This window comes from Orbilia oligospora (assembly GCF_000225545.1).
Source record: "Orbilia oligospora ATCC 24927 unplaced genomic scaffold scaffold00054, whole genome shotgun sequence".
In the NCBI taxonomy this organism is placed as follows: domain Eukaryota; kingdom Fungi; phylum Ascomycota; class Orbiliomycetes; order Orbiliales; family Orbiliaceae; genus Orbilia; species Orbilia oligospora.
The window spans coordinates 1181796-1207565 of record NW_011645611.1 but is presented as its reverse complement, the minus strand read 5'-3'; the positions used below and the strand labels follow the sequence as shown (position 1 = coordinate 1207565).

General features: G+C 45.5%; 7 protein-coding genes across 7 annotated transcripts; 4 read left to right on the top strand and 3 right to left on the bottom strand.

Annotated features, from left to right (window-relative positions):
* Positions 1 to 472: 472 nt before the first annotated feature.
* Positions 473 to 2978, top strand: AOL_s00054g377 (uncharacterized protein; the record flags this gene model as incomplete). The annotated part of the gene is made up of 4 exons (XM_011121693.1): positions 473 to 933; positions 1006 to 2262; positions 2322 to 2471; positions 2525 to 2978. The coding sequence occupies 4 exons, from the start codon at positions 473 to 475 to the stop codon at positions 2976 to 2978; spliced, it is 2322 nt and encodes a 773-aa protein (XP_011119995.1).
* Positions 2979 to 5476: 2498 nt separating this feature from the next.
* AOL_s00054g376 (uncharacterized protein) lies at positions 5477 to 8902 on the bottom strand (the record flags this gene model as incomplete). The annotated part of the gene is made up of 10 exons (XM_011121692.1): positions 5477 to 5803; positions 5862 to 6136; positions 6191 to 6377; positions 6431 to 6544; positions 6599 to 6936; positions 6995 to 7253; positions 7316 to 7765; positions 7821 to 8055; positions 8129 to 8520; positions 8582 to 8902. 10 exons carry the CDS (start codon positions 8900 to 8902, stop codon positions 5477 to 5479), a joined length of 2898 nt encoding a protein of 965 aa, XP_011119994.1.
* A 1635-nt stretch (positions 8903 to 10537) lies between these two features.
* AOL_s00054g375 (uncharacterized protein) lies at positions 10538 to 14906 on the top strand (the record flags this gene model as incomplete). The annotated part of the gene is made up of 15 exons (XM_011121691.1): positions 10538 to 10549; positions 10634 to 10678; positions 10717 to 10809; positions 10882 to 11036; positions 11118 to 11504; positions 11563 to 12042; positions 12100 to 12433; positions 12495 to 12513; positions 12576 to 12704; positions 12758 to 13029; positions 13089 to 13448; positions 13500 to 13660; positions 13713 to 14439; positions 14511 to 14601; positions 14671 to 14906. The coding sequence occupies 15 exons, from the start codon at positions 10538 to 10540 to the stop codon at positions 14904 to 14906; spliced, it is 3501 nt and encodes a 1166-aa protein (XP_011119993.1).
* A 191-nt stretch (positions 14907 to 15097) lies between these two features.
* On the bottom strand, positions 15098 to 16772 carry AOL_s00054g374 (uncharacterized protein; the record flags this gene model as incomplete). Its single annotated transcript, XM_011121690.1, has 6 exons — positions 15098 to 15256; positions 15315 to 15425; positions 15493 to 15650; positions 15722 to 16190; positions 16250 to 16606; positions 16689 to 16772. 6 exons carry the CDS (start codon positions 16770 to 16772, stop codon positions 15098 to 15100), a joined length of 1338 nt encoding a protein of 445 aa, XP_011119992.1.
* Positions 16773 to 17229: 457 nt separating this feature from the next.
* AOL_s00054g373 (uncharacterized protein) lies at positions 17230 to 18043 on the top strand (the record flags this gene model as incomplete). Its single annotated transcript, XM_011121689.1, has 3 exons — positions 17230 to 17276; positions 17370 to 17605; positions 17691 to 18043. The coding sequence occupies 3 exons, from the start codon at positions 17230 to 17232 to the stop codon at positions 18041 to 18043; spliced, it is 636 nt and encodes a 211-aa protein (XP_011119991.1).
* A 235-nt stretch (positions 18044 to 18278) lies between these two features.
* Positions 18279 to 19614, bottom strand: AOL_s00054g372 (uncharacterized protein; the record flags this gene model as incomplete). Its single annotated transcript, XM_011121688.1, has 7 exons — positions 18279 to 18503; positions 18571 to 18775; positions 18841 to 18983; positions 19047 to 19098; positions 19161 to 19206; positions 19408 to 19461; positions 19560 to 19614. 7 exons carry the CDS (start codon positions 19612 to 19614, stop codon positions 18279 to 18281), a joined length of 780 nt encoding a protein of 259 aa, XP_011119990.1.
* Positions 19615 to 20373: 759 nt separating this feature from the next.
* Positions 20374 to 23562, top strand: AOL_s00054g371 (uncharacterized protein; the record flags this gene model as incomplete). The annotated part of the gene is made up of 9 exons (XM_011121687.1): positions 20374 to 21021; positions 21081 to 21145; positions 21208 to 21321; positions 21393 to 21528; positions 21587 to 21951; positions 22009 to 22108; positions 22164 to 22342; positions 22416 to 22896; positions 22972 to 23562. 9 exons carry the CDS (start codon positions 20374 to 20376, stop codon positions 23560 to 23562), a joined length of 2679 nt encoding a protein of 892 aa, XP_011119989.1.
* Between the last annotated feature and the right edge of the window lie 2208 nt (positions 23563 to 25770).

The following is a 25770-nucleotide window of genomic DNA, read 5'->3' as shown; positions in this document are numbered from 1 at the left end:
CGCCAACCATCAACATCCTCCGCTTTTCTCCCTCTTCTGCCACCCTCCAACTTATCCTTCACCAATCCTCATCAGTGTCTCCGACTGGTCTCGCCTCACTCCTATCCTTCCCTTTTTCGCGGTCTAAGTCCTCAACCATCGGCGCTCCTTCCGACCCAAACACAGAGTGCCTCTCACGATTCGAGTCGAACTCGCACAATATCGCCCCTCTCGTCACACCCTCTCTCCCACCTCCACCTCCACCTCCACCTCCACCGCTAACATCACCCCCTTCCTACGGCGCCGGCCGTCCCACTATCCTTCCCTTCCATCCCTTCCTCCATTCGGCCCGTTTCCTCTTTTTTTTTTTTTTTTTTTCTCGCCTCTCTCGTGAATCCACTCTGGCGCCCTCTTCTTCCTCCGTTTAAAGCTCTCCCCTGCCGATTCTGTTTGGGATTCGTTCCCTACACAACGGCCGCCGCTTAGCAGCGTAATGGCGCATGCTACAACCGCGTCGGCCTCCTCACAAACTCACTCCGCTGTCGACACTCGCCTCAAAGAACTCAAACAAAAATTCCTTCCAGATTATCCCCTCCGTCTCACCCAGGCAAACGAAAACACGGATGCTAGAAGACACCAGGGTACCTGTAAATATTGCTATCAAAACAAAGACACCTGCTTTTGTTATGCCCACCACACGTTCTTATCACGAGAGGAGATGACAACCTACCCGGACAGGGCCACGAGCTTGGACAATGCCCTTCCTTCTAAATCAACTTCCTCCAAGCAAGGAGCCGCTCCCGCTTCGTTACTGGGCGCCACACCAGCGTCGCGTACCGGAAAAAAGCTCACCTTGAGCGAATATAAGAATAAAAAGCGAATGCAAGATGGGGCCCCCGGTGCCGGCCATTCTTCGACGCCCAAAGATGCTCCATCACCGGCCGAAGCTACCATGTACGAGATATTCCTCCAAATGTCACTTCCCCATAGTAGTGTATTGACCTGTTCTTTTTTTTTTCGTGACAGATCCAAAGACCAATCCGCCAAATCCAAACCTACTCAATCCAACACTCATACCCTCTCTGACTCTCTAGGTGGCCACCCTGACAATGACAGACCGACCAAGAAGCTAAAAACTTCAAATAACGCCGATTCGCCAGCCTTGAACGTATCTTCCAAAAACACACACCCTCGATCTCCGTCGAAGCGACCACCGACGAATGACGAACCTGTACCAAATCCCGAGAAAAAAACCTCGAAAACACAAGCACTCAAAAGGGAAGCTGCAAATCCCCGCCATAAATCCCCTCCGGTAACCTCCAAAGACAATGTCAAGCATCGACGTTCACCGAGCCCCCCAGATAGGCCTCGTGGAAGGCCGACTAAGAAAGAGGAGCGTGAATCACGGAAACCCGAACGGCATGCCGCTAAAGACAATCCTCGGCCACCCGTACTACCAAAGATGCTTAGCCCTCTCCCCGAAGAGATCAATCGGCTTGTTGACGAGTGGGAGCAGGAAAGGAAGAAGGACACAGACTGGAATTCCATGGACGACGAACCGCCGAAGCATTCGAAAAAGGGTCTGGAGAAGTCGCTTTCACATGCCTCATCAAAAAGCTCCAAGCTGGATAGTGATAGCCGACCTTCAAAGGCCGACCGTAGGGTGGACAGACTAGAACCGAGTGAACGGGATACAGAAACTCGAAGTCGGTCCCCGAGAATTGGTTTCAAGGTCCCAGCAAAACGTCCCCCGGCAGACATGGTGCTACCAAAACCTAAACGGCATGTGGTCCGTCTTCAATACGGTGTTCATAATGTGGACAGGGTTACGGATATACTGGAATCAGATGTCGACCAAGGGAGAGGCTCCAAGTACGTGAGGGAAGACAGCTATCTTACGGACCAAACATCAGAGAGGGGGACAGCTAGGGACAGATCGCCCCACCTCCCGACACGGGTATCCATCAATAATCTGAAATCGGCACCCGGTGTTAAGAACGCTGTGAATGGAAAGATCGCGACCCCGACTAGACGACTTGCTTCATCTTCTGAACGACCAAGGTCCACCGAACGGGAACCAAAACCCCGGCAGTCAGTAGAATCGCCCGAAGGCCCAGAATCTGGTGGATCTGGTGATTATGACGTGCTCAAGAAAGAGGCCGCCAGATTTTTGGACCTTGGTATCAAACTCAAACACAAAGCGGATGGCGCCCTCGGAGTTAAAACTTCCAGTGAAGAGCAGAATCTTAGAAATGCATCAATATACGCATGCCATTCTGTAATGTAAGTTTGCGCCATCTGTTAGCAGTGGACAATTATAACTAATCAATGATATTTTGCAGTGCATACTTTCTTTCGTTCGGACTCGAGGACGAAGCTCGGAGGAGAGACAACCGTTCCAGTACATCCGAGGGCTGGAGGGGGGTACTAGCCTACATAGAATTTCTCCTTAACAGCAGGCTCAGGGCTAATACGGAACTACATGCGCTACTGTACGAGACTCCCGAATTACCCATATTAAAGTATTACTCTAACCAGCATATAGTTATCAAATGGGTGGCGTCTGCAGTGAACGAGTATCGGCGTATGAACAACAGCGTTTTATGTCAATATCGCTTGCAGACCCAACACGTCTGACTGACGGCAACAGAAAGGAATTCTTAGACTCTATCAAACGGAGCAGGAACGGCCTTATTCAGATTCTACAAAAAAACCAGGATTGGTGGAAACTAGGTCATCAACGACTACCCTGGTCCAAAATCGAAGCGGATTACAGGAAGACATGGTCCAAACGCTCGCCGCGTGTTCCCGGGAGTAAATCGTTGGTTCCTAGTCACTACTTGACACCATATTATTTACCCTTATACTCCGGCAGCTCTGCTTTTGAGGCAGCTAGCTTTGCTTGGATGGTTACCCAGGAGTGGGCATATAAGGCGGACTTCTCGCTTGACACTGGGCTCGCTCTTACTTGGCCAAAGAAGGACAGCCGTAACGCATAATCAATTCTAGTCAAAAATGGGGCGATAGTCTTGCTTTTCCATGATCATGTTTTTACTGATCATTTACGACAGAACGGCGGCGTATTAACAATTGATTTTTGTTGTCTTTTAACATGCTCTAAAAATTTTCTTGCATAAACGGCTGTCGCATAGTACGCCCTGTTTCTCTGCCTTTCCTCACTTTATAGCTATGGGTTTCAGCGATTCTATCAAGGGTAATATGTTTTTTTTATTTACGATATCAGTCTTTTTTCTCTGATTTCTTCTGATTTATTTCTATTAAAGTTTTTTTTTTTTCTCCGTCTATAACGGCTTGCTTGCCAATCCTGTTTTCTTTTTTTATCTTTTCTACTAATATCAGCGCTAATGCCTTACTTAACCTGCATTTGTTTTCCTTCATATATTTACCTTTTTCTTCTTCTCTTCTTCTCGTTGTCTTCCTAAATCAAAAATACTCAGCCTGAATCTTGTACCACAGGTTGGGATGGTTTCTATTTCTTTTCCTCTCTATCTTATCCCTTCTTTGAATCTGGTTTACGAGATAACTTCGAATGTCCCTTTCTTTACTATTATTATTATTATTATTATTTTATCGTGCCACCCCCCCTTCTTTTTTTTATTATCGTCTTTACTAAAGGGTATGCACGTGAGGGATCTATTTTTGATATAAATATAACTTAATGCGAACCAAAATATCTTTTCTTTTCTTTTCATTCATTTTTTTTTACACCGTTAGTAACTCAGCCCTTTGAAGTCTTTCGTAGATACTTAGGTACTTAGGCAACTTAGGCAGCTTTAAGCATATTATCTACCCGTATATGCATATCTAAATTTAGAATGTACTTACCTGTATTTTACGCAGTACTGGTACATCGGATTCAGGTATAATTAACAATATAAGGGGGGTGTTCTATCATCTAGACCCGCACATGCACAGGTTATGTTATAATTTAACTATGTATATAAGCGGGAACAGATATCTATACCCAATTATTCTAAATTATCTGAACAATCCGAGTACTTTATATATATTAAGTCAGATATTTTTTGTTATTTGGCCCCAAAAAATCATGAAGTTCTATTAGAGGTTTTTTTTTTTGTGGTGGTAAGTTAGCTAGTACACAGGAATAGTAAAAACTGAATAAATACAACCCAGAGACAGAGAAGGAGGGCGGAGAGAAAAAGGAAACTATAATACGGTATCGTGTGTATTTTTTTTTGGTATTTTTTCGGCATTTTTTTTCGTCTTCGTTATGGGGGAAAATATGATATCGTGCATCTCTACAATACAGCCTGCCAGGAGAGGAATGGGAAGAAGGGGTATAAGTAGGTATGTCACAGTAGTGCTTACAGAAGAAAGGTGGGTCTGTGTCACGGAGGGGAGTAGGAAAAGGGAAGAAAGAGAAAAAAGAAAGGGAGAAGTAATATAAAAGAAGACTACTACACCATTGTTAGAGAATAAAGAAAAAATGTAAGCATGGCAAGAAAAAGATATAGTACAGGAAGGGAACCCCGAAACTAAACAAAAGTGAAAGAGAGAAAAACGAAACAGCAGAGCAAGAAAGTGGAGAAACCCACATAAAAGGCAGAGTACAAATAAGAAGAGGGGAAAGAAGGAAAGAAGGAAAGAAAGGTATAACCATGAAGCTTGCAGCGTGAAAGGGGAGGTACTAAGAGTTACAGGTTTCGTAGGGCCGAACATGATAACATTATTTGTAAAGCATCCGGCGAGCACAGAAAAATCAAGGAGGGATTAATGTTAAACACAGAAGAAAGAAGAAGAATAAAAAGTCATTTACATGCAGCATGCGAACATGGAGTAAGAATAATGCGCGAAGGAGCTAGGGTAGTGCACCCGAGTAGGTGATTAGGAGTGTAGACACTGAAGGGTCCTCGTCGACCGAGATCCCAATGGGGTAGTAATGGTTTTTTCATAATACATGCTTTGTGGGGTTAGTGTATTGGGGATATCAAGACGAACGATAGCAAAACAGAGACGAGGACTGCGATCTAGGGGTAGTCGGTTTGCTCTACATGTGGATATGGGAATGGGAAAGGAAGTGCCAAATGAGCAATGCGATCATCCAACAAACAGGCAGAGTGATTTGATACATTGGAATGAAAGAGAAGGAAGGGAAAGGGAAAGACAAAGACAACCCAGCTGTATGCAATGAAGAGCGAGAAGTAGATGGAGATGCGAATACCGAAATTGAACCATGAGACCCGACTTGAAAAACGAAAAACCCATCCAGGAAAAGAACGATAGAGAATTGGGAAAGAGAAAGGAAAAGACAAAATACGATGAACACCCTGACCCGCATAACCAACTCCTTTTGCTTCTATAAATACATTTTGCTTCGAGGAAAGTTGACAATGCTGTGAAATCTACCGATTAAATCGTGTCCCACAAATGGTTCTAGAACACTAGGGGAAGGCGATGAGGGGTTGTGGGTCCCGAAAAGGATATATCTCGGACCGAACATTGGCGGAGTGTAGATTTAGAGAATGAAATTGTTAGAAACCATATCAGGTTGGTAGGCGATCGGGAAACCGCTTTGATTTGGGATGTTGTGGGAGCGGGAAACCTGGGGGGTGTAGTGCCCATAGGTGGCGGATGGCATGCGTGGTTGCGTTTGGAGGGGTGGAATGGGTCCCAAACGATAACTTGTCTCGAAAACGGCACCAAGCCCGTCAGGTGACATACCCGAGAGAGCCTGAATTTTCGATTGAATTCGGCGGCCGTATGGCGTCATGCGGATAGATGGCATAATGGGTCGAAGGTTATCCACTAGCATCGTCCTGCTGTCCGCTTCTGCGTAGTCCAACTGGAAGAGGGTAAATTAGTTGTGAGCTTGGGGGGCAGGATGGAAACTTATGACATACAGCAGTTTGGATAACATAGTTGGCATATGAATCTCGGATCAACTTTTCGAGTTCTGGAGGATTGACTATTTCTTTCACCATCAAAGCTCTAGTCTCCTTTGAAGAGACACGAATACACTGTGCCAAAGTTAGACCTGAAGGAATCGGCCGTTGAATTTGGAAGGGACAAACCTTTTCGATGACATTAGAACTGAACTTTTGCATAGAGAGTTCAATGATGCGGCCCAAAAACTTATGAATCATAGGCTCCGCAAGCTCAGGCTCTCCAAGGTCCACTAAAAAAGCTCGTTAGATAGGGAGTATAGAATAAGGGTCTGTGAAAATCTTACAGATATATTGAACAACGTAGTTCCCGAAGGGATCTCGAACTAAAGCAAAAGCATTTTCTGTGATATGGGCGATTAACTGAGCACGCTGGGGGGTCGAAGCATGGTCAATGCATCTCTGGAGCACACAGCAGCCATGGCGATGGGTTCCAACGGTGACACTATTTTTGCCAACAGCATCGAAGATAAACTAGCGAGCCGGTTAATGATATGGAATCTCAATTGCAATGTCTGGAGTATTACCTGGGCATCTTCTGGCTTTAGGCGGTTCAGGCACTTCTGAATGACGTGGTTACCATTCAAGTCCTGGATGAGCTCTACTACTTTGCCTCGGAGCGCATTGATGACTGTTTGAATCTGCACATCATTATTAGCAAAGGAATAAACATATTTGGAGTGTAAAATACATACTTGATCAGGAGTCGAAAGAAATTCGATCATCTTCTGCAAGGCTCGGGTACCATGCTGATTGAGAGCAATTTCAACGAGGTGCGGCGCGGCATTATTTACGAGCTTCGATCGCTGTTCATTGTTGGTATGCTCAAGGAGTTTTTGGCAAAGATAATTACCAAAGGGATCTGTCATGAGTTCAACGATGAATGCCTGCGTCTCCCGGAATATTATTTCGATATCCTTGGGATTTTGCTCTTCCAGCTTTCGCTGTAGGAAACGGCACCCGTGCTGGTCCTTGCACAGAAGATAAATCTCGTTGCCCAAAGCCTCAATGTCGAGGTTTGAGAAGCGATTTCCTATGAATGAGTTAGATTAAAAGGAACCTGTAGGATATGTGTTTTTTATAGTAGTTACCGTCAGATTCAAACCCACGACGCGAGTGTCCTCGGCCAGGAGAGGTGGGATGAAAAAAGTCAGTCGTCTTCGCCGGTGCACTTACTTGTCCTAGACCATGGAACTGGTTGGTCGGGACAGCATAGATTTTGTTGGCGATGCTCATTTGGTTGTAGGTAGGAAACCTAGGGGATGGGAGAGGCGACATCCCAACGGGAGATATTGGCGAATGAGAATGGCCAACATTGTACAATGGAGGCCCAAATGGAGTTCCCGTAACCTATTTAATTAGGCACTTAGTTAATGGTAATTTTTCATAATAAGATGGTTTGGAAGCCATACGCCGAAGTCAGTCGCCGAGTCACGGCGTCCTGCCCCGCCAAGGACGGGTTTCCCAGCGTTTGGTGAAGCAGCGTTGAAGTTAAAGGTTCGAACGGTTGGAATATCGGAAGTCGAAAGCGAAGATTGAAGTTTTGGCGCCATGCTATTCAATCCGTGGGTCGATGCCGCTAAGGAGGACAAGTTCCCAAAGCCTTCATCTTCCAAAGTGGCAACCGCCTTCTTTTGGGCAAGAAACAAATCATCTTGATGATAAGTCCCGACAGACTCGGCTGGACCAACCTGATACTTTGAAGAGAAAGTGCTGGAAGGATTGAAAGGTAGAGTATTGGCTGGGAGGCTTTGTTGTCCTGGTCTATGGCGAGGGAAACTTGGCCAGCCCTGGCTATCTTCTGAAGTCTTGATTCCGGAGCCATGAATGGCCTCCATAGCCTTTGAGGAGGAAACGGTTCGCTATGAGAATAAGTACAACATCATCTTAGAAAATTCCATCAATGGGAGTACTAACCTTAGAAGCCAAGTCATCACGACGAAGAAGGACAGGGAAGTCATCCGTAGCCGTGTTCATTTGGAAAACTTGGGTAGAATCCGATGGGGATGATGCCAAAGCATCACGAGATGGCAAAGGCCCAGGAGTTGACTCGAAACCAAAGCTCCCTTGGTTTAGAGCTCCTAGGTTCGAGAAACCCTTTCGGTCGGATACTCCTAAGATAGGAGAACTATCAAGGAACGGCAGGACACCCCTAATTTTTCATTTAATAAGTGTTATGAGTTAGGGCGCTTTAGAGGAGAAGGGGGATAAGGATGAAAGTATACCTTTGTTTAGCAGAGCCACCCCAATGAGATGATCGCTTCCCATCTTCCGTGTCTCGCCTCTGATCGGATACATTACGAGATGAGGACATAGACGGGATAATATCATCAGCAGGAGGAGTCATCAGTTGATAGTTCGCTCCAGTTTTCCCATCGCCCGATTTGAAGGATCCACCGTTGGCTTTATTCCCATACCCACTTCCATACATATAGTCATGTTCTGGAGGGGTTGTAGGCTCTCCAAAGTTTCGAGCACCCTGGAACACAGATCCTGTGGAATCTTGAATACTCAGGCCTCTCAAAGCTAGCTCATTCTGCTGTGAGAGAAGCTGTAGCTTTTGGATTTGATGTGCGAGGTCCCGCTGTTCATTTTGGAGTTGACGGTGCTTTTCGTCCTAAATACTAGAATTTAGCAATGATACCATAGTTTGAATTATTGGGAGTAGATAGACTGACATTCGAAATGGATCTTACGTCGGTTGGCACATTATAAGGAATCGGGTTTCCAAGCGTTGGAGGTAGAATAGAAGCCGGCACCAAAGTTGGAGGCCCCAAAGTTTGAGGGACCATAGGAGCTTGAGGGTATGTCGGACGTATGGTTTCACTGGTAAAACGACGGTGGAGGGTCGTTCTCGCAGCACCGGGCGATGTAATAGGGGACGAGTCGGCAGATGTGGGGGCTTCGTGGCCATAGTGGCCGAACTTGGGGTCATTCATTGCTGGACCAAAGAGTTTCCTCTCAGATTGAATATATCCAGAAGTCGGAGACAATGTCATCCAAGCCGGTTTTGTGGGTCTTTAGAGAATGAAGATAAAAAATAAAAAATATTAGTCCAGACGTTTTACTAAATGTGGATGGTAGATGTCGGATAACTTGCATCCACAAATGCAAGATGCAAGATGTTGTGCGAAGTGGTGTGTTGCTCTTGTTTGATCAGAAGCGAGGGTTTCCAAGCTGCTATTCAAAGATATGCCACCTGCAGGCAAAGTGGGGTACGGATCAGAGAAACGATGAGACCATCCCAACGATCGGGGTGAGGCAGTGGAGCGAGTTCTGATTTACAGGGTAATCGGGATCAAAAAATGGAAAAATGACAAAAAAAAAGAGAAGAAAAATGAAGGAGAAGAGCAGATATCAAAGAGATATAAGAAAGGCAAAGACAGGAATAAAGAGGAGGTGTAAGTAAGTAGGCAAGTAGTCAGGAGGGCCAAACCCACAGCGTGGAACGCGGGATGACGGGGCGGATGATTATTTCGCTCGCTCACTGGACTACGGCAGCGGGGTACACTTGCACGCCCAAGGAAAGCAGGAGACAACTTACCAAAAGGCGGATGACAGTTGTTGTAATTTGGAGAAAGAGCGAGAGTTATGGATGCTGTTGGCGTGATCCTTCTTGAAAAATGCCAGTTATATCTAATACAGTATAGAGTATAAAACGAATAGCTTGAGGATATGAGCCTCTGCCAGCTAGGACTTGAATGGTGTCGGATGGCCGGGTTGAATAACGAGGAGAGCGGGATATCGATGCTGTCGACCCTCAAGCAGGCTAGGCTGTTGGTGATAGTGACCGCAGTGGCGAGGCAGCGACGGCAGAGACAATGGAGATATAGTAGAGAGAGATGCTGGAGAAGACGAAGGATTAGGTTGAGGATGGGGGGAGGAGAGGGTGATGGTGAGAGGGGAGAGGGGAGAGGGGAGAGGGGAGAGGATGTTGAGGATAAGGCGACGATGGCGGAGGGGTTAACTTGGTGATGGCGGCGGAGAGGCTCGACACTCCAGAACAGTACGGTACGGTACAGTACGGCGAGCGGGGTGGAGGGGAGACGCAACAACGCACAGCTACCACATCATCAGCATCACCAATTTCAGTCTATCTTTGGCGGGATAGCATTGGGCTTTCGTGCATGTTATCGGTATCGAACGACAGCGGGATACAGGCGCTAGCAGCGGCTTATTCTCCTGGCAGCATTTCCCGGGCACTCCACTGGCTCGGTAAGACCAGAGTATTTCACTCAATTAAGGTCGTCATTGCGAGCTATTCACTCGGATGGTGCCTGGTGGTGCAGTCAGGTGTGGGGACCACCAGACAAGATGTGTTGCGGGTGGTGTTGTTTCCCCCGAAAAGGAAATTGTCTCAGATGCAAACCTTGTCAAATCGCGTCGCACCGAAAGCTGCGTCCTCAAGCGAACCACCTAAGTAGCGAATTTTTTTATTGGAGACAGACCTTCCGCTCTGCTATGACTAAAGCTAAAACAAAACTCGACATCAAGACTCGTCTGCGGCAGAACATGTGTCGCTCATCCTTAGAACATTCTCGGTAGCTTTGATCTACCTTTCATTCCTAATACCCTGCCGAATATATCCTAAGTGATATTAAGTCGGAAGACAGCGGTAGTCAACCAATTAAGCAATGGCTGTAACAGTATGCCTATGTTCTCGATTGAAGCCTTCGTTCATGATCATTGCATCGTCCAATCTAACCCATATATTCAATTATGAAATCTAGGAGAGTGCGAAGTCCTCTCACCACCATCATTCAGCACAGGATGAGGTATAATCATCATTCGCTATTTACTCTCAATAGGACAGCATCTTACGTTAATGCTCTTCCAGGCTTTCGCAAAGCTCCTCGAACCGATCTATCAAGGCAAAAAGTTGACAGACCCGATCACAACTGCTAAAGTGCGTTCTCCGGTTATAATTATCGTCACCGGCCCTTGACACCTCATCTAATGGATCTTTTCTTTTACCAAGGATAAATGGGCTCTTCTACCGGCTTTCCTCAAGGTCAAGGGACTCGTAAAACAGCATCTCGACTCGTTTAATTACTTCTGCGATGTCGAACTCAAACAAATCATCAAGGCGAACGAGATGGTGGTTAGCGAGGTGGACCCGAATTTCTTTCTCAGGTACTACGAAGAACTATTTTACATTCTAAGAAGGATGGCATGGACGGAACAGCAGGACTAAGGCTACTATACGTCTTCTAGATATGTGGACATCCGAGTTGGGCTACCCGAGAGGCAGGACAGCGACAGCGACGCAGACATTACCCCCAACGAATGCCGTCTCCGCGATATGACATACGCTGCTCCGGTTTTCGTCGATATTCAATATGTTCGAGGGAAAGCTGTAATCGCAAGAAATGGTGTTAACATTGGTCGCTTGCCGATTATGTTGAGGAGCAACAAGTGCGTGCTCACAAATAAAAGCGAACATGAGATGGCAGTCTTAAAAGAATGTCCACTAGACCCCGGTGGCTATTTCATTATCAACGGGACAGAGAAGGTTATCTTAGTTCAAGAGCAGCTAAGCAAGAATCGTATAATCGTTGAGGCGGATACAAAGAAACAGATTGTTCAGGCATCAGTCACCAGGTAAGTTTGGGATCGAGCTACTCCTCCGGTATATGCGTCTAACTACTTGTGTGGACAGTTCTACACATGAGCGCAAATCAAATACCTACGTTCTCAGTAAAAAGGGTGCTATATATCTGCGACACAACTCTGTTTCTGAAGACGTTCCTATCGTGCTAGTATTGAAGGCCCTTGGTATCCAATCTGACCACGAGATCCTCCTGATGGTAGCTGGAACAGATAGCGTTTATCAAGACACATTTTCTGTCAATTTTGAAGAGTGCTCGAAACTTGGTGTTTTTACTCAACAGCAAGCTCTAGATTACTTTGGAGCTAGGGTAAGAACTAGTCGAAAGATCCTCACAACCCGGAAATCATATGCCCATGAAGCCCTTGAAGCGTTGGCAACTATCGTTTTGGCTCATGTACCCGTGAAAAATCTGAACTTCAGACCAAAGGCTCTGTATATCGCGGTGATGACAAGGAGAATTCTCATGGCTATGGCGAATCCGCAACTTGTTGACGATAGGGATTACGTCGGCAATAAGCGTCTGGAATTGTAAGTAGTAGCTTGATGTTAAATTATGCATAGACATTGTTGCTAACAACTTATTAGAGCTGGCCAATTACTCTCTTTACTGTTTGAGGACTTATTTAAAAGATTCAACGGCGAATTGAAAATGAACATTGATAAGATCCTTAAGAAGCCCAACAGGACAGAAGAGTTTGATGCATACAATATCTTGAGTGGTCACGGCCATACCATAACGCAGGGAATGAACCGTGCTATATCGACAGGAAACTGGTCCCTCAAGCGTTTTAAGATGGAGAGAGCTGGTGTCACTCACGTTCTTAGCCGGCTTAGTTATATAAGCGCTCTCGGAATGATGACTAGAATATCCAGTCAGTTTGAAAAGACAAGAAAAGTCAGCGGTCCTAGAGCGCTTCAGGTGAGTTTAAACTGCCCTGCCTCGTTAATATGAACGCGCTGATTAATTCATAACTTCCTAGCCCTCCCAATTTGGCATGCGTAAGTTCCACGATGGCTCTTCTCACCGAGATGTTCTTACTCATCATCGATAATTATTATAGTTTGTCCGTCCGACACGCCCGAAGGTGAAGCTTGCGGTCTTGTCAAGAATTTAGCTCTTATGACCCACATTACAACCGATGACGATGAAGAACATGTTATTAGGCTTGCGATGGTGCTCGGGGCGGAAGGTACTTGTTATTCCACGGTGTATTTTTTGAATCATATGCTAACACCGGTATAGATGTCCTCGCGGTCAGCGGGCAGGAGCTATACGCACCGGGTGCTTATGTCATTTTTATGAATGGTACACCTTTCGGAATAACGAGGTATCCCGCAAGATTCCTTACAAGATTTCGTAAAATGAGAAGAATGGGCAAAATTAGCGAGTTTGTTAGTATATTCATCAATCATCACCAGGGCGGTGTACATATTGCGACCGATGGTGGAAGAATTTGCAGACCTTTGATTATTGTTGAAAATAAGAAATCGAAGGTCACACTCAGACATATCAAGGTAATACTCTCACAAAGCGCTGATAGGGTGTGGCTAAGCAATCTAACTCTTCTAAATAGTCATTAAAAGCTGGCAAGATGACCTTCGAGGACTTTTTGAAGAAAGGGTTAGTAGAGTATGTCGATGTGAACGAGGAGAATGATGCCCACATCGCGATATATGAACATGAAATATCAGCCTCAACGACACATCTTGAAATTGAACCGTTTACAATCCTCGGAGCTGTCGCCGGATTAATTCCCTTCCCCCACCATAACCAATCCCCTCGAAACACCTATCAATGTGCTATGGGTAAGCAAGCAATTGGAGCTATTGCATATAACCAATTCTTGCGCATCGACACCCTATTGTACTTGATGGTATACCCTCAACAACCAATGGTTAAAACAAGAACAATTGAACTTATCAAATACGATAAGGTAAGAGATACCCATTACTAGATTTACAATACATTCTTACACCAAATATAGCTTCCAGCAGGACAGAATGCGGTTGTAGCTGTCATGAGTTATTCTGGGTACGATATTGAGGACGCTTTAGTTCTGAACAAATCATCCGTGGATCGTGGGTTCGGAAGATGCCAAGTTCTACGTAAATATGTCACCACGCTCAAAAAGCATCCTAACCAAACGTGAGTACGTCCTATCAAATCGACTGAGAATGTTGCATTAACAACTTTAAAGAATGGATCGGATCGGAGACCGTAAGTCGGACGAAGAGGGCAATCCCATTAAGAAGCATCGCATCATCGAAGGCGACGGTTTAGCTGCAGTTGGTGAACGAATAGAACAAGGCGAATCCTATATTCTCAAACAGGTCCCCACCCATACCGCGAATAATCCTGCCGAAGGCCCACAAAATCGCCTCGGCGACTATAAAGATGCTGCAATGAACTACAAGCTCACCGACCCTGCATATATCGACAAAGTCATGATATCATGCTCGGAGTCTGAACAAACAATCATCAAAGTTTTGACACGTCAGACGAGGCGACCTGAACTTGGTGACAAGTTCTCGTCCCGTCACGGACAGAAGGGTGTCTGCGGTATCATTGTGCAACAGGAGGACATGCCTTTTAATGATTTTGGCACTTGTCCCGATATTATCATGAACCCGCATGGTTTCCCCTCTCGAATGACGGTTGGCAAAATGATTGAATTGTTAGCGGGTAAAGCGGGTGTCCTAAGCGGAAATTTGCAATATGGAACTGCATTCGGTGGCAGCAAAGTACAAGACATGAGCGAAATATTGATATCCCACGGGTTCAACTACTCTGGGAAAGATTTTGTCACGTCAGGGATTACAGGAGAGTCGCTACAGGCGTACATATTCTTTGGGCCAATTTATTACCAGAAGTTGAAGCATATGGTCCAAGACAAAATGCACAGCAGAGCAAGGGGTCCGAGAGCTGTAAGTGGCGTCTAGCGTATATATGTTTGTGTGATTTCCATGCCATTATACTAATGATGCTGCACCTACAGGTTTTGACTCGACAGCCGACGGAAGGTAGATCTCGTGATGGTGGTCTGAGATTGGGAGAGATGGAGAGAGATTGTTTAATTGCATACGGAGGTAAATTCCCCACAGAGCTCACCACCATAAGTGGCAAAAGAAAAACGCTAACACTTCATAACCGCCTAGCTTCTCAATTATTGTTGGAGCGTCTAATGTTGTCGTCGGATGTCCACGAAATAGATCTTTGCGAAAACTGTGGACTGATGGGGTATTCAAGTTGGTGTACGACTTGCGAAAGCAGCAAGTTTGTAACAAGGATGAAGATTCCTTATGCCGCAAAACTGCTGCTACAAGAACTATTGTCTATGAACGTGCTTGCGAGAATTGTTTTGGAGGATGAGTTTCCGAATAAGCTCCAGTAACTCCAGTATTGGTCATTGTATTATCTCTGAGTGTATGATAGCGAGCGATGGCGAACCTGGTTCACGAAACTAGACGAATCTAAAAAAAATTTGGGGATCGGAATCAGTAGAAACCGATGAAAATTCATGCTGTGTAGATCTATCATATAGGGTATTCGGATTATTTGAGGGGTATCGCCGTATCATACACATCACTCTTCAAGATGAGTCTCAAGATCAAATTTTACGCTTCTTCCAACAACCTTCACATATTCGTACCCAACATTAACCCGCCACTTTGATGATGCGTCGGTTGCAGAAGCAACGTTGGAAACCTTACGGATGAGTCGTAAGGAATTCAGTGTCGCAATCTAAATATCCGGAAGGGTTAATGAATTTATCAGAACTAGGAAAGAGGATACTACCAACCTGGCTCCCGATGTCCACCGATGAAAGGACAGACGAGGGTAGTATGGACTGGAAGATAGCCATCATACGCTCTAGCTGGAAGGGTCGGGGACCAAGGTGTTTGCGATTCAACTTTGGAGCAAATTATTATGTTTAGTTTTGGGTTAAGTTCGAACCAGATTCATTCTATACCACGTACCTGGCGGGATGTATTTTTCTTCTTTCTTCCACGCTTTCGCTTGCTCAGACCCTCAGCAAGCTTTGAAAAATATCTTGCATCATAACGTGCAGTATTGAAAGATGCCAAGTAAGCTGCGCAAAGTAAATACTTCGAGAAATATGGAAGATCATGGGCACCTACTCGACTCATTAATATCTAGGCTCACTTGCTCGAGTATCTTCAATTCAAATAGTCATTTGGAACTTACGATTTGGTACTAAGGGTGTCGCGTCGGTAGCTGTGTCTACGGGCGCCCTCGTAATTTGCATGCTAACATATGACTCCTCGCTATTCCGTAGCTTCTCATTCTTCAACCTGTTAAATAGCTTTGGGAAATCGCGGGTCCCGTATTCATTGTCCACGATCGGCTGGATCAAAGAAGGCCATAGTTCATCCACTACATCCTTCAATGCATTCAAATTTCTGGCTGCGTATTTGCCCATGATATCCCATACGGCGGAGCAGCACTGCGCCCATAACCATCGGTCTTCTTGCTCCATTTCTTCGGAGTATTCGTCTTCTTCGTCCACTTCGAAGATGGATTTCGGGTTGAGGGAGAGGATCTTGACGCATTCCTCCTTATTGTAAGCTGGGAAGTAGATTGATGGAGGTTCTGAGATGTTCAACAGACGGGTACTGGACACGGTAACAATCATGATGACAGTAAGGTTTCTAATCTATAGGAGAATCAGTATCATTGCAGAGTTGGGTGTCGCTATGCAAAGGGACAACCTACGACTTCCCCTATCCTTGCTAATCCCGACAGCATTGTCGGTGTCACCTCCCTCTGTTTATCAATAGCATCAAGTACTAGTACGATTTTTCCAGAGCTGGGTATTAACTTTTGAAGCTGGCCTGCTAAGGCATTTACCGAATCTGGCCGAATTTGTCTCCCCTTTTCCTCGCCATTGGAGATTAGAGCATCGCAGCTCGTATACGCCTTTTCGAAAACATGTCGAGCAGTAATGCACTCCTTGCATGATACGTATGCATATGGAATTTCGAATTCTTCTAGGACTGCTTTGACGATTGTTGATTTTCCAGTGGCTTCCGTGCCATATAACACTAGTACTGGGGGCGCCGGGATGTCATCCTAGCTACCGCGAAAACATGTAAGTAACGATATAATGATCTAATATTGCTACTTCTTCGAGAAAATGTTTATAAGTCCATACCTGGCCAAGAAGAGCAGCAAGGCCGTCTATCTGACGCTCACGGCAGGGAAAACGGGCGTTGAGGGACTCTAGAGGTCCGGTCATCGCGTCGGTGTGCGGTGAACATTTAGCATCCGCGTGGGTGTGGGTTTAAACCAGGTTTTGGGTTTCCGGGTAACGTGCGGAAGTTCGGCCGAAAAGTAGCACGCGATATGGAATTAGGTGGATTTGTAAGAAGCTTCCCTGCTTGCCGAATTTAAGCTCCTTCGCCCGGCTTGGTCTATGAGCTCTCAGATAGGACGGGTTTTGTAGATTATATAGATTACTTAGTCAGCTTGATCTTGGATTTGATGCTCTTAACTGCCTCGGAAGTTAATTTCGCCGCCATGGCAGGTTAATTAAATAACCACATCTAGGCACTTTGTATGTCTATGAACGATCAATTTAAACCTCAATACCCCTCCCCCAGCTTTTAATGCAGTTTCTTCAAACATAAATTTATAACTGGTAGTTTCAAATTACAATTCTCGAAAGGTTCATGCTAGGAATCCCGACACTCAGAATGGCGAAATTCTCCATTGATATTGTTTCCGACACTGTTTGCCCATGGTTAGTACAGAAAAACTAGCCACACGCCTACAACCAGACTAGATGAATGTCAGAGCTGCGAACTAATAATTGAAAATCGATACAATGATACAGGTGCTATGTAGGCTTCAAAAGACTAAATAAAGCCATTGCCATTTTCAAGCAGAGGCATTCCGATGCTACATTCGAGATAAAATGGCATCCATACTACCTCAATCCTAGCGCTCCCAAAGTTAGTGTGGACAAACAAAAGGTCTATGAAGAAAAGTTTGGACGTGATCGAGTCGCTATGATGCAGAGGCGCCTTGCAGCGGTTGGTCTTCAAGATGGAATCAAGTTCGCATTCGGAGGTGAGTTCGATTTATTTCTCTAATATTACATATACTAATCTGACAGAATCATGGACGTCTACTAACAATTAATGTAACTTTTTAGGAAAAACTGGAAATACCAGAAAGTCTCATAGAATCATACACCTCGCTGGCGAGAAGGGTGTGCAGAATGAGGTTGTGGAACAGCTCTTTATTTCATACTTTGAGGATGAAAAGGATATTACCGATGACACAGTTCTCAAGGAAGCAGCCGTCAAGGGAGGCCTTAAACCAGAGGATGTTGACAATTATCTGACAAGTGATTTGGGAGGACCTCAAGTCGACAAAGAAGTTGCGGATGCACAGCTGCGATTCATTCAAGGAGTTCCTCACTTCACAATCAATGGGAAACATGAGTTGGGGGGCGCGCAGGAGCCGGATTCATTCGTTGAAATTTTCGAATCATACAATAAATGAGAGCCGAAAACTGGGTCAGGATCGATGGAGCAGCTTTGTACTTTCCTTTGGCTTGCTTTTTTCTTTTTCAGGGTATGCTAGGAGTCTGTACCACCAAGTTTTTAAATACCACTTCGCTTTTTCGGCAATATCGCCCAATCGCTCATACAGGCAGTCTTTCTATCTGTTACAGGTATACATATACATGTACACCCAAGAGAATCCATAGAGTAGGTCTTCCCGAGTTGCTGGAGGTTTAACAAACATCTTTGATAGGATGTACTTTATCCTCATACTCTCCAAGATCCAATTTCAATTTCCGATTGAACAGCTCCGAGAGGAGTTCAAAGCAGTACTTGGTTGTCGCAGCATCATATCGTCCCTTGCTACTCTCATCGCGGATAAATGCGTGGGCTGCCCCAGAGATTTCTAAGAAAGTGAAATCGACACCAGCATCATGTAGTGTTTTGCGAATCAAGTCCTAGATTCGAACCCAGTTAATATTTGATACGCTCAATTCTATTCGCTTGTGTCGAAAGTATACATACCCTGCCTTCCGGACTAACGTGGTTATCCTTCTTTCCGAAAATAAGGATAACTTCACCTTTAATAGTCGTCATGACGGAAAGGGAGTTATCGTTCTTACCCAACCCCAACGACGAAGAATGGATATCAGTGGGGAAATAGCAAACGCTAGCGGTTACTCTCGTGTCGAATGCGCAACGTAGCGCGAGGTGACCACCCAAGCACATACTTTAAACTATTAGCTAAATTCTGGAGTTATATTTTCCTGCAGGTCGCATTTCCATGAAGCTTACCCAGTCGCCCCAACCTTGCCGTTCGAATTCTTCTTTGACAAGAGGAGGTCGACGCACAGCCGGGCGTCTTCATCATAGCTTTCCACTGTTTTCGTGATTTTCAATTTGTTGCCTAGGTCTGTTCCAGGCTCATCATAGGGGAACTAAAATATTTAGTGCCTATCTATGAAAAGACGGTACTAGTTGTACTTGTTTGTGGAACGTACAGGCTCTGGCCCCTCGAAATCATGGTAGGACGATGGGGCTGCGCACACATAGCTAGTGGTTAAGCACCGTTAGTATGAACTATACTGTCGATGTAGGACATTTTTAGTACGAACCCTTGGCTACATATCTGCCTTGCAAACCGTGCGACCGGTCCGGTTACTACCACGTTGTAGCAGATTTAGTACAACGGACATAGAAGCGTCATTAATATAACGCCATTGGAATGTTAATGAATACTACCTTGATAAATTTCGGAAAAAACAACAACCCCTACCATATGCTTCATTAGTCTCGTATTTTCTGACAATCCTGTACATGTATGACTGGGAGCCTATGGTGACAGGGAAGCTAGCTACCCACCTGGGAATTTCGCATTTGGGTAATTGGGGATCGAGGGCTCGAAGAGAAACACTCCTATGCAATATGGATTAATTTCTTGCCTATATGAGGAGCAGGATAGTTTTTTTCCGTATCGATGTCCACTCCATATATATAGTGGGGCTATAACTTACTCATGGAGGTGCCTCCGGAGGTCTTGACATCCTCGAAAGACTCTTTGATCAACATTTTGGATATAGAAACCGGTCACGGATATCGGCGAAGTCAATTCAGTCGAATGGAAGATATATATATTATAGAAATAATGAACGAGTTAAAGTAATGAAGTCCGATTTAAGACCGGTAAAAGCGGAATAAGTAATCATGAATTCGAAGGCCCTGCAATGCAGCCCTGACCTAGCAGACTAGGAAAAAGCGAGACCGGGGCAGCAACACAGACAGCTTCAATAATGCAACAATTCCGATGACATACCCCTGTCGCCCTGTCAAGGGTGCAGATACCAACCGATGCAGTGCGATAAGACAAAGCAAAGCACAACTTGGATTACGAGATGTTCAAGACATCGGAACTTTCGTGACACTCCAGGACGCGCCCAGGTGATAGTATCTCGGGCCTTTTAACTTGCATTACCATAAAGCACCTCCATCTCGTATGAATTCTCATGTCCAGATGATAAGCTCCGATGTGGCCACACGTGCCTGTTTTTAGCTGTGTGGACTAGTGCGACGTGACTGACTTCGCTAATGGCGCTGACGACAAACAAGCTCCAGACACTATTAGCCCAGTTCGGACTATCATTCCTAAACATTCATCCTATCCTCTATAGCTCCCAACCACCGTCTGTATTCCCGAAATTAGCACCGAGTAACTTGGATCGATAAGGAATTATACACTCCAGCTACACGATACCCGATAGACCCGAAATTACGTTCTGTTTGCACCTTCGATGAGCTTGTATTTGTGACTGGCCTCTGGTGCAGAGCAATATGGCTAGTAACCTAGTCAGTCGCTTCTTCGGAGGACAGAGCATCTATGAAAGCCTCCGGCAGCACGACCGAAGATCTGATGACGGTTACAACGATGAAGCTGAGCCCTTCGAAGATGAGGCCGACTTTCACGCAAACCTAGAAGCCGGTAGAGGCGGGATCTCCCGCGGCGATACAACTGGTACCCAGCCGTATGGCCTCGGTAGTGGATTTGGACTTCGAAAACCTTCAGCTAGTGATCACGATGCTGTTAGGACGAGTGAGGAGTCTGATGGCCCTACCCGAGCCTTTCTTTCCCCGAGGGACCGAAATGATAGCGATGTTCCTGAGTCCTTAATTATCGAAGGCAACCGTCACGAGAGAATGGTCGGAACGGGTAGTTCGGATATTTCAAGCCCCCCTCCTCCAGAATTCTCTCGCTTTCATGACCAGCCGACTACTTTTGACCAGCAACTCGGGAATCTCCCACCACCTCCATCAAGAGTGCTAGAAGAACGCTGGGCTGCAGTTCAAAACAATATAGCTCCACAAGTTGAATCAAGGCCACCACCGGCCGCCCAAAGGCTCCCGCCTGGGTTTATTGACCCCAAGCAGCGCGCTATGTATAAATGGGCGAATGTTGAGGATTTGGATTGTTTTCTCCACAGGGTATGGGGCGTTCGTAGTTTCATGTGTTGGGTGTGGTTTGGATGCTAACCAGTATTCAGGTCTATGAGTACTATCTTGGAAAGGGGATATATTGTATCTGCCTGGAAAGGTTCATCGGGTTGCTGTAAGATCAGTGAATCCGCCGTCCAAAGCCTTGCTAGCATATACTGACTGTTCTTGGTCTAGGACTGTTGCCTTTGTCGTTGGGTTTTCGACATATATTTTCAACTGTATTGATTTTACTAAGTTAAGGACCAGTAAAGCGCTTGGTGAAATTACTATTGGGCACTGCATGGCGAAGTAATACACCCCTAAACTCCGATCGTTCTATATAAGTTTAGAGGTTAGGGCTAGAGCTAACATATCGTTAGAATGTCTCTCGGGTCAACATTGATTTTGTGGATCTTCTGCCTGGTATGGATGATAAAGCTGGTATCATACGTTTATGATATATGGAGACTGTGGGAAATCCACCAATTCTACCATTATCTATTAGATATCCCAGATGTAAGACCCCGTCTCCGGTGGGCCCTGTTTATATTATCTAATTTTATCGAAATTATAGCTGGATATGCAAACTATCCAATGGCAAGACGTTGTTCAAAAATTGATGGCTTTGCGAGACTCGAATCCCGTCACTTCTTTAGCCACCACGAGAAAATACATTCGGAATCATAGCTCCAAACAGCGCATGGATGCCCACGACATCGCAAATCGATTGATGAGAAAAGAAAATTATCTTATCGCTTTGTTCAACAAGGATATTCTCGATCTATCAATCCCGCTACCATTCCTGAGGGACCATCAATTATTAACGAAAACTGTGGAGTGGAACCTTGGGCTAGCCATATTAGATTTTGTCTTCCATGATGGCGATAATTTCAACCCTGTTTTTCTTAAAGAGTCGTCTCGGAAAGGCCTCTCACAAGCGTATGAACTAATACCCCTACACGTATATTATGCTCAAAGGCTGACCGTTAACTCCAGGTTACGAACACGATTTGTCGTTTTCGGGTTCTTCAATCTCCTATTTGCCCCATTCATTGTCGCCTATCTTGTGATCCACTATTTCTTCCAATATTTCAATGTAGGGTTCTTTCTAAACCGTCTAGGCGCACTGGATACTAATCTCTTGAAACCAGGAATACCAAACAAACCCAAGCGCAATTGGCTCTCGTCGATACACTCCCCTCGCAGAGTGGAAGTTCCGAGAGTTCAATGAGCTAGTTCATCTTTTCCATCGCAGAATGAATATAAGCTATCCATTTGCGGTTAAGTACCTCGAGCAGTTCCCGAAGGAAAAGTTCGTTCAGGCAGCTAAGTAAGTTGGCTTGAGTTGAATGTTCTCTTCCAGAAGTAGCAGTGACGCTAATATACTTGCCGGATATCCATAGGTTTGTTACATTCATCTTTGGATCCTTTGCCGCAGTTCTAGCAATTGCATCTCTGCTCGACACAGAGCTACTCCAGTTCGAAATCACAAAGGATCGAACTGTCCTATTCTATATTACTTTATTCGGATCCATCACTGCGGTAGCAAGAGGAATCATTCCCGCAGAAACAGACGTCTTCGACCCTACATACGAACTTTCCTGGGTTATGTACCACACACGCTACAGCCCGCCAGAATGGAAAGGTCGCTTACACTCTGACGAAGTCAAGAAGGAATTCTCGAAACTTTATGAACTTAAGATAGTAATCTTTTTCTGGGAAGTTGCGAGTATCATCTTGACGCCGTTTGTAATGTGGTTTTCTCTGCCGAAGTGTAGTGACCGGATCATTGATTTCTTTCGTGAGTTTACGGTACATGTTGATGGGATCGGGTACGTCTGTAGCTTTGCAGAATTTGATTTCAATATGACTGGACCTAAGAAGGTGAGACGTGTAATCCCATTTCTTCCTAGAATTGTTGGGTGCGGAAGGGATATCCTTGCTAACTAGAAAATCAAGTCTACGAGTATTACCGGCCGCGAGGAATACTACGATTCACGAGATAACAAGATGAAAGCCTCTATGATGGGATTTCTCGACAGTTATGGAAATCGACAAGCTGGTACCGCCTCGCGAATCGCATATGCACCGGGCTACACAAATCCTCTAGCATCACCAGTCGCAGCACCAGAGAACATGACCGGCACAATAACCCAACGCCGAAATAGAACCAACCCTGGAGTCCAACAATCTCAACAAATCAGCCATTCGATGTACCGTGGACAGGCATCTGGCCTCCTAGACCGCCATCACCACCCTGCACCCTCACACGCAAGAACACTTCGTCAATCGGTATACCATAATCCGGGATTCCCTCGTCAAGAAAGTATTCTACGAGAAGAGGAAGATGAGGTAGATAGTCCGGACGGACGGTATATCAGTAACTTGGGCGAATCGTTTGTATCAACCACCCTTGAGAACGACAATTTACAAATCGAACGAATAGACGATGAAGATGATTTACAAGGTGGAGGTGTGATTGATCTGCTACGACAGTTTCAACGAGCACATGCGGATAATCATGGAAGGGCTGGCGTTAATTTGATTTAAAACATGATCATAAGTACGGATTAAGGGCATCAACTGAAATGTTGAATAGGTGTATTATCATTATCCGTTTTTTCTTTGGTTGCTTTTCGTCCTTTAGCTAGCTGGAACTCGATCGCCTTGTTTTTTTTTTTTGGTTTCTGTCGAGATCGATCGGATTAGGACTTTCGGAGTCAATGGGACTAGGGTTGTCTCGTATGGTAGTTCTTTTGGGAGGGCGTTTATGTCTTATAGCTGCTATTCTACCAGAGGGGCATTCGTTTGTATCCACCTTAGGCCACAGATGAATGAGTGAACCACAGGCGGAATACCCATGCTGCCGGTAACGTGTACCAATAATTTTCTAGAATCACAGATCGTTTTGAAACCTCCATTATCAAAGTAGGTTTAAACCGGAGTATATTGATAGATACCTACTTGAGCATGACTTTGTTAGGTCGATTCATCAGGCGACTTCTGTATTCTTATATCGGTGAATCTCAAGCTCGACCATGATATCCATATCACCTAGAATGGCTCACCGATACTCATATGTATAGAAAACACATTTCATCGTATATTATCCTTATCGATAACATTTAGCACCTGTACGGGTCCACAAAAAATTTACTCAATGATTTTTTATATATTTTTTATTTTAAAAAAAAGAAAATACATGCATCTCGGTTGTAGACTCTCCAATCCACAATTTCACGGTGTTAGGACCATAAAATCATTTATATTTAAGCTTTGATGTCGAATTGATCGACTTTTTTCAAATCAAAAATTTGTTGGTGACGATAATTTCGTTCACCAACCATATATAGCTAGCCAAGGCTAGTATATGATTTCTTTTTATAGCGAGCTCTCTTCATCCACGCTGCTATAACGGGCCCGGGTCTCTTGAGGATCAATCTGCCGTAAACGGCGATATTCTGGTTCGAAAGGTGATCGGGTTGGATATAGGTACTCGGGATGGGGTGGGACAGACCCAATTTAATGGTGTGTATAGTATGTGTGATAGTGCTTGGAGCACCACTGGCCGTTGGAGGCGCGATCGTTTGTTCATGTTGATCGCATAGTGACTAAGATGTCACAAGTTGCAAAGTTGGTTTATTGCGACACAGGTCCAGGAGGCCTCGGGTGCAGGTGTTAATTAGCCCCGCCCAGGCAGCGCGTTGGGCACTGTGGGTCAGAATGGTAGGGCACCTGCACCCTCCTGGACGCTGCGGTAGTTGATATGGTCCCCCCCTCCCTCGTAAGTTCACCCCCTTCTCCCACCTTGTGTCTCACCTCCCCTTCCCCTCCCCCTCCCCCTTCCCCTGGCCTCCGGCCCCTCCCCTCACCTGGCCCGCAGGCCCCCGGCCCGAAGGCCTCACTCCCCGACCCGTGGTAGGGCCTCTCTCTTCCCCCGCCCGAAGGCCACCCCCTAACCCGGCCCGAAGGCCTTACCAATCCTCCGCTGCCCGAAGGCTACCTAAACCGGCCCGCGGCCTCACCAATCCCCCACTGCCCAAGGGTGACCTCGATAACCATGGATACCAGTTGCCGAAAAACTAGTGTTGGACATCCAGGTTCAACTCGTTCGCGTTCGGGTGACTAACCATAGATACTAGTGTCGCCAAACTAGTGCCGAACATCTAGGTAGTCTCGGTTCGGTCGGGTGACTTGCCATAGATACCAGGGCCGGCAAGCTGGTGTCGAACATCCAGACAGTCATCGGGAAAATCTAGCTAGGCACCGTCATTAGTTTCGTTAGCATCCCACAATTATCATAGTTACCTCGAATTGGTGGATTTTGATGTCGAAAATTATCACGTGGTATACGTTTGTTCGTTCGTCCGTCCGCTACCTCTTTGGTAGGATGCTCTTGTTCGTACACTACCCCTTTGGTAGGATGTGTTGCGCACCACCTCTTTGGTGGACAAATTTCTCGTTGCTGCGTATGCATGCTCGGCACATAAATCGATCTCTAAGGTCTCTAAGTATCAATTAGCGAGTGTCAAAAATAAAAAGAAGCGGTCCATTGCCATTGATGAGTATAGAAAGGTCTGGGTCCTCGATGATGAGCCGACGAAGCCGAAGCTTGATACCATCTCGTACGGTAACTGTTGCATTTTAGAATGGAGTGGTATCGATGTATGGAAGGCGAAGTGTTGTAAATTTGTATGGAAGATGGAGGGAGAAAGGCAGTCTCGTAACCAAACTGTGGGAGAAAGGTATCTTTGCTCG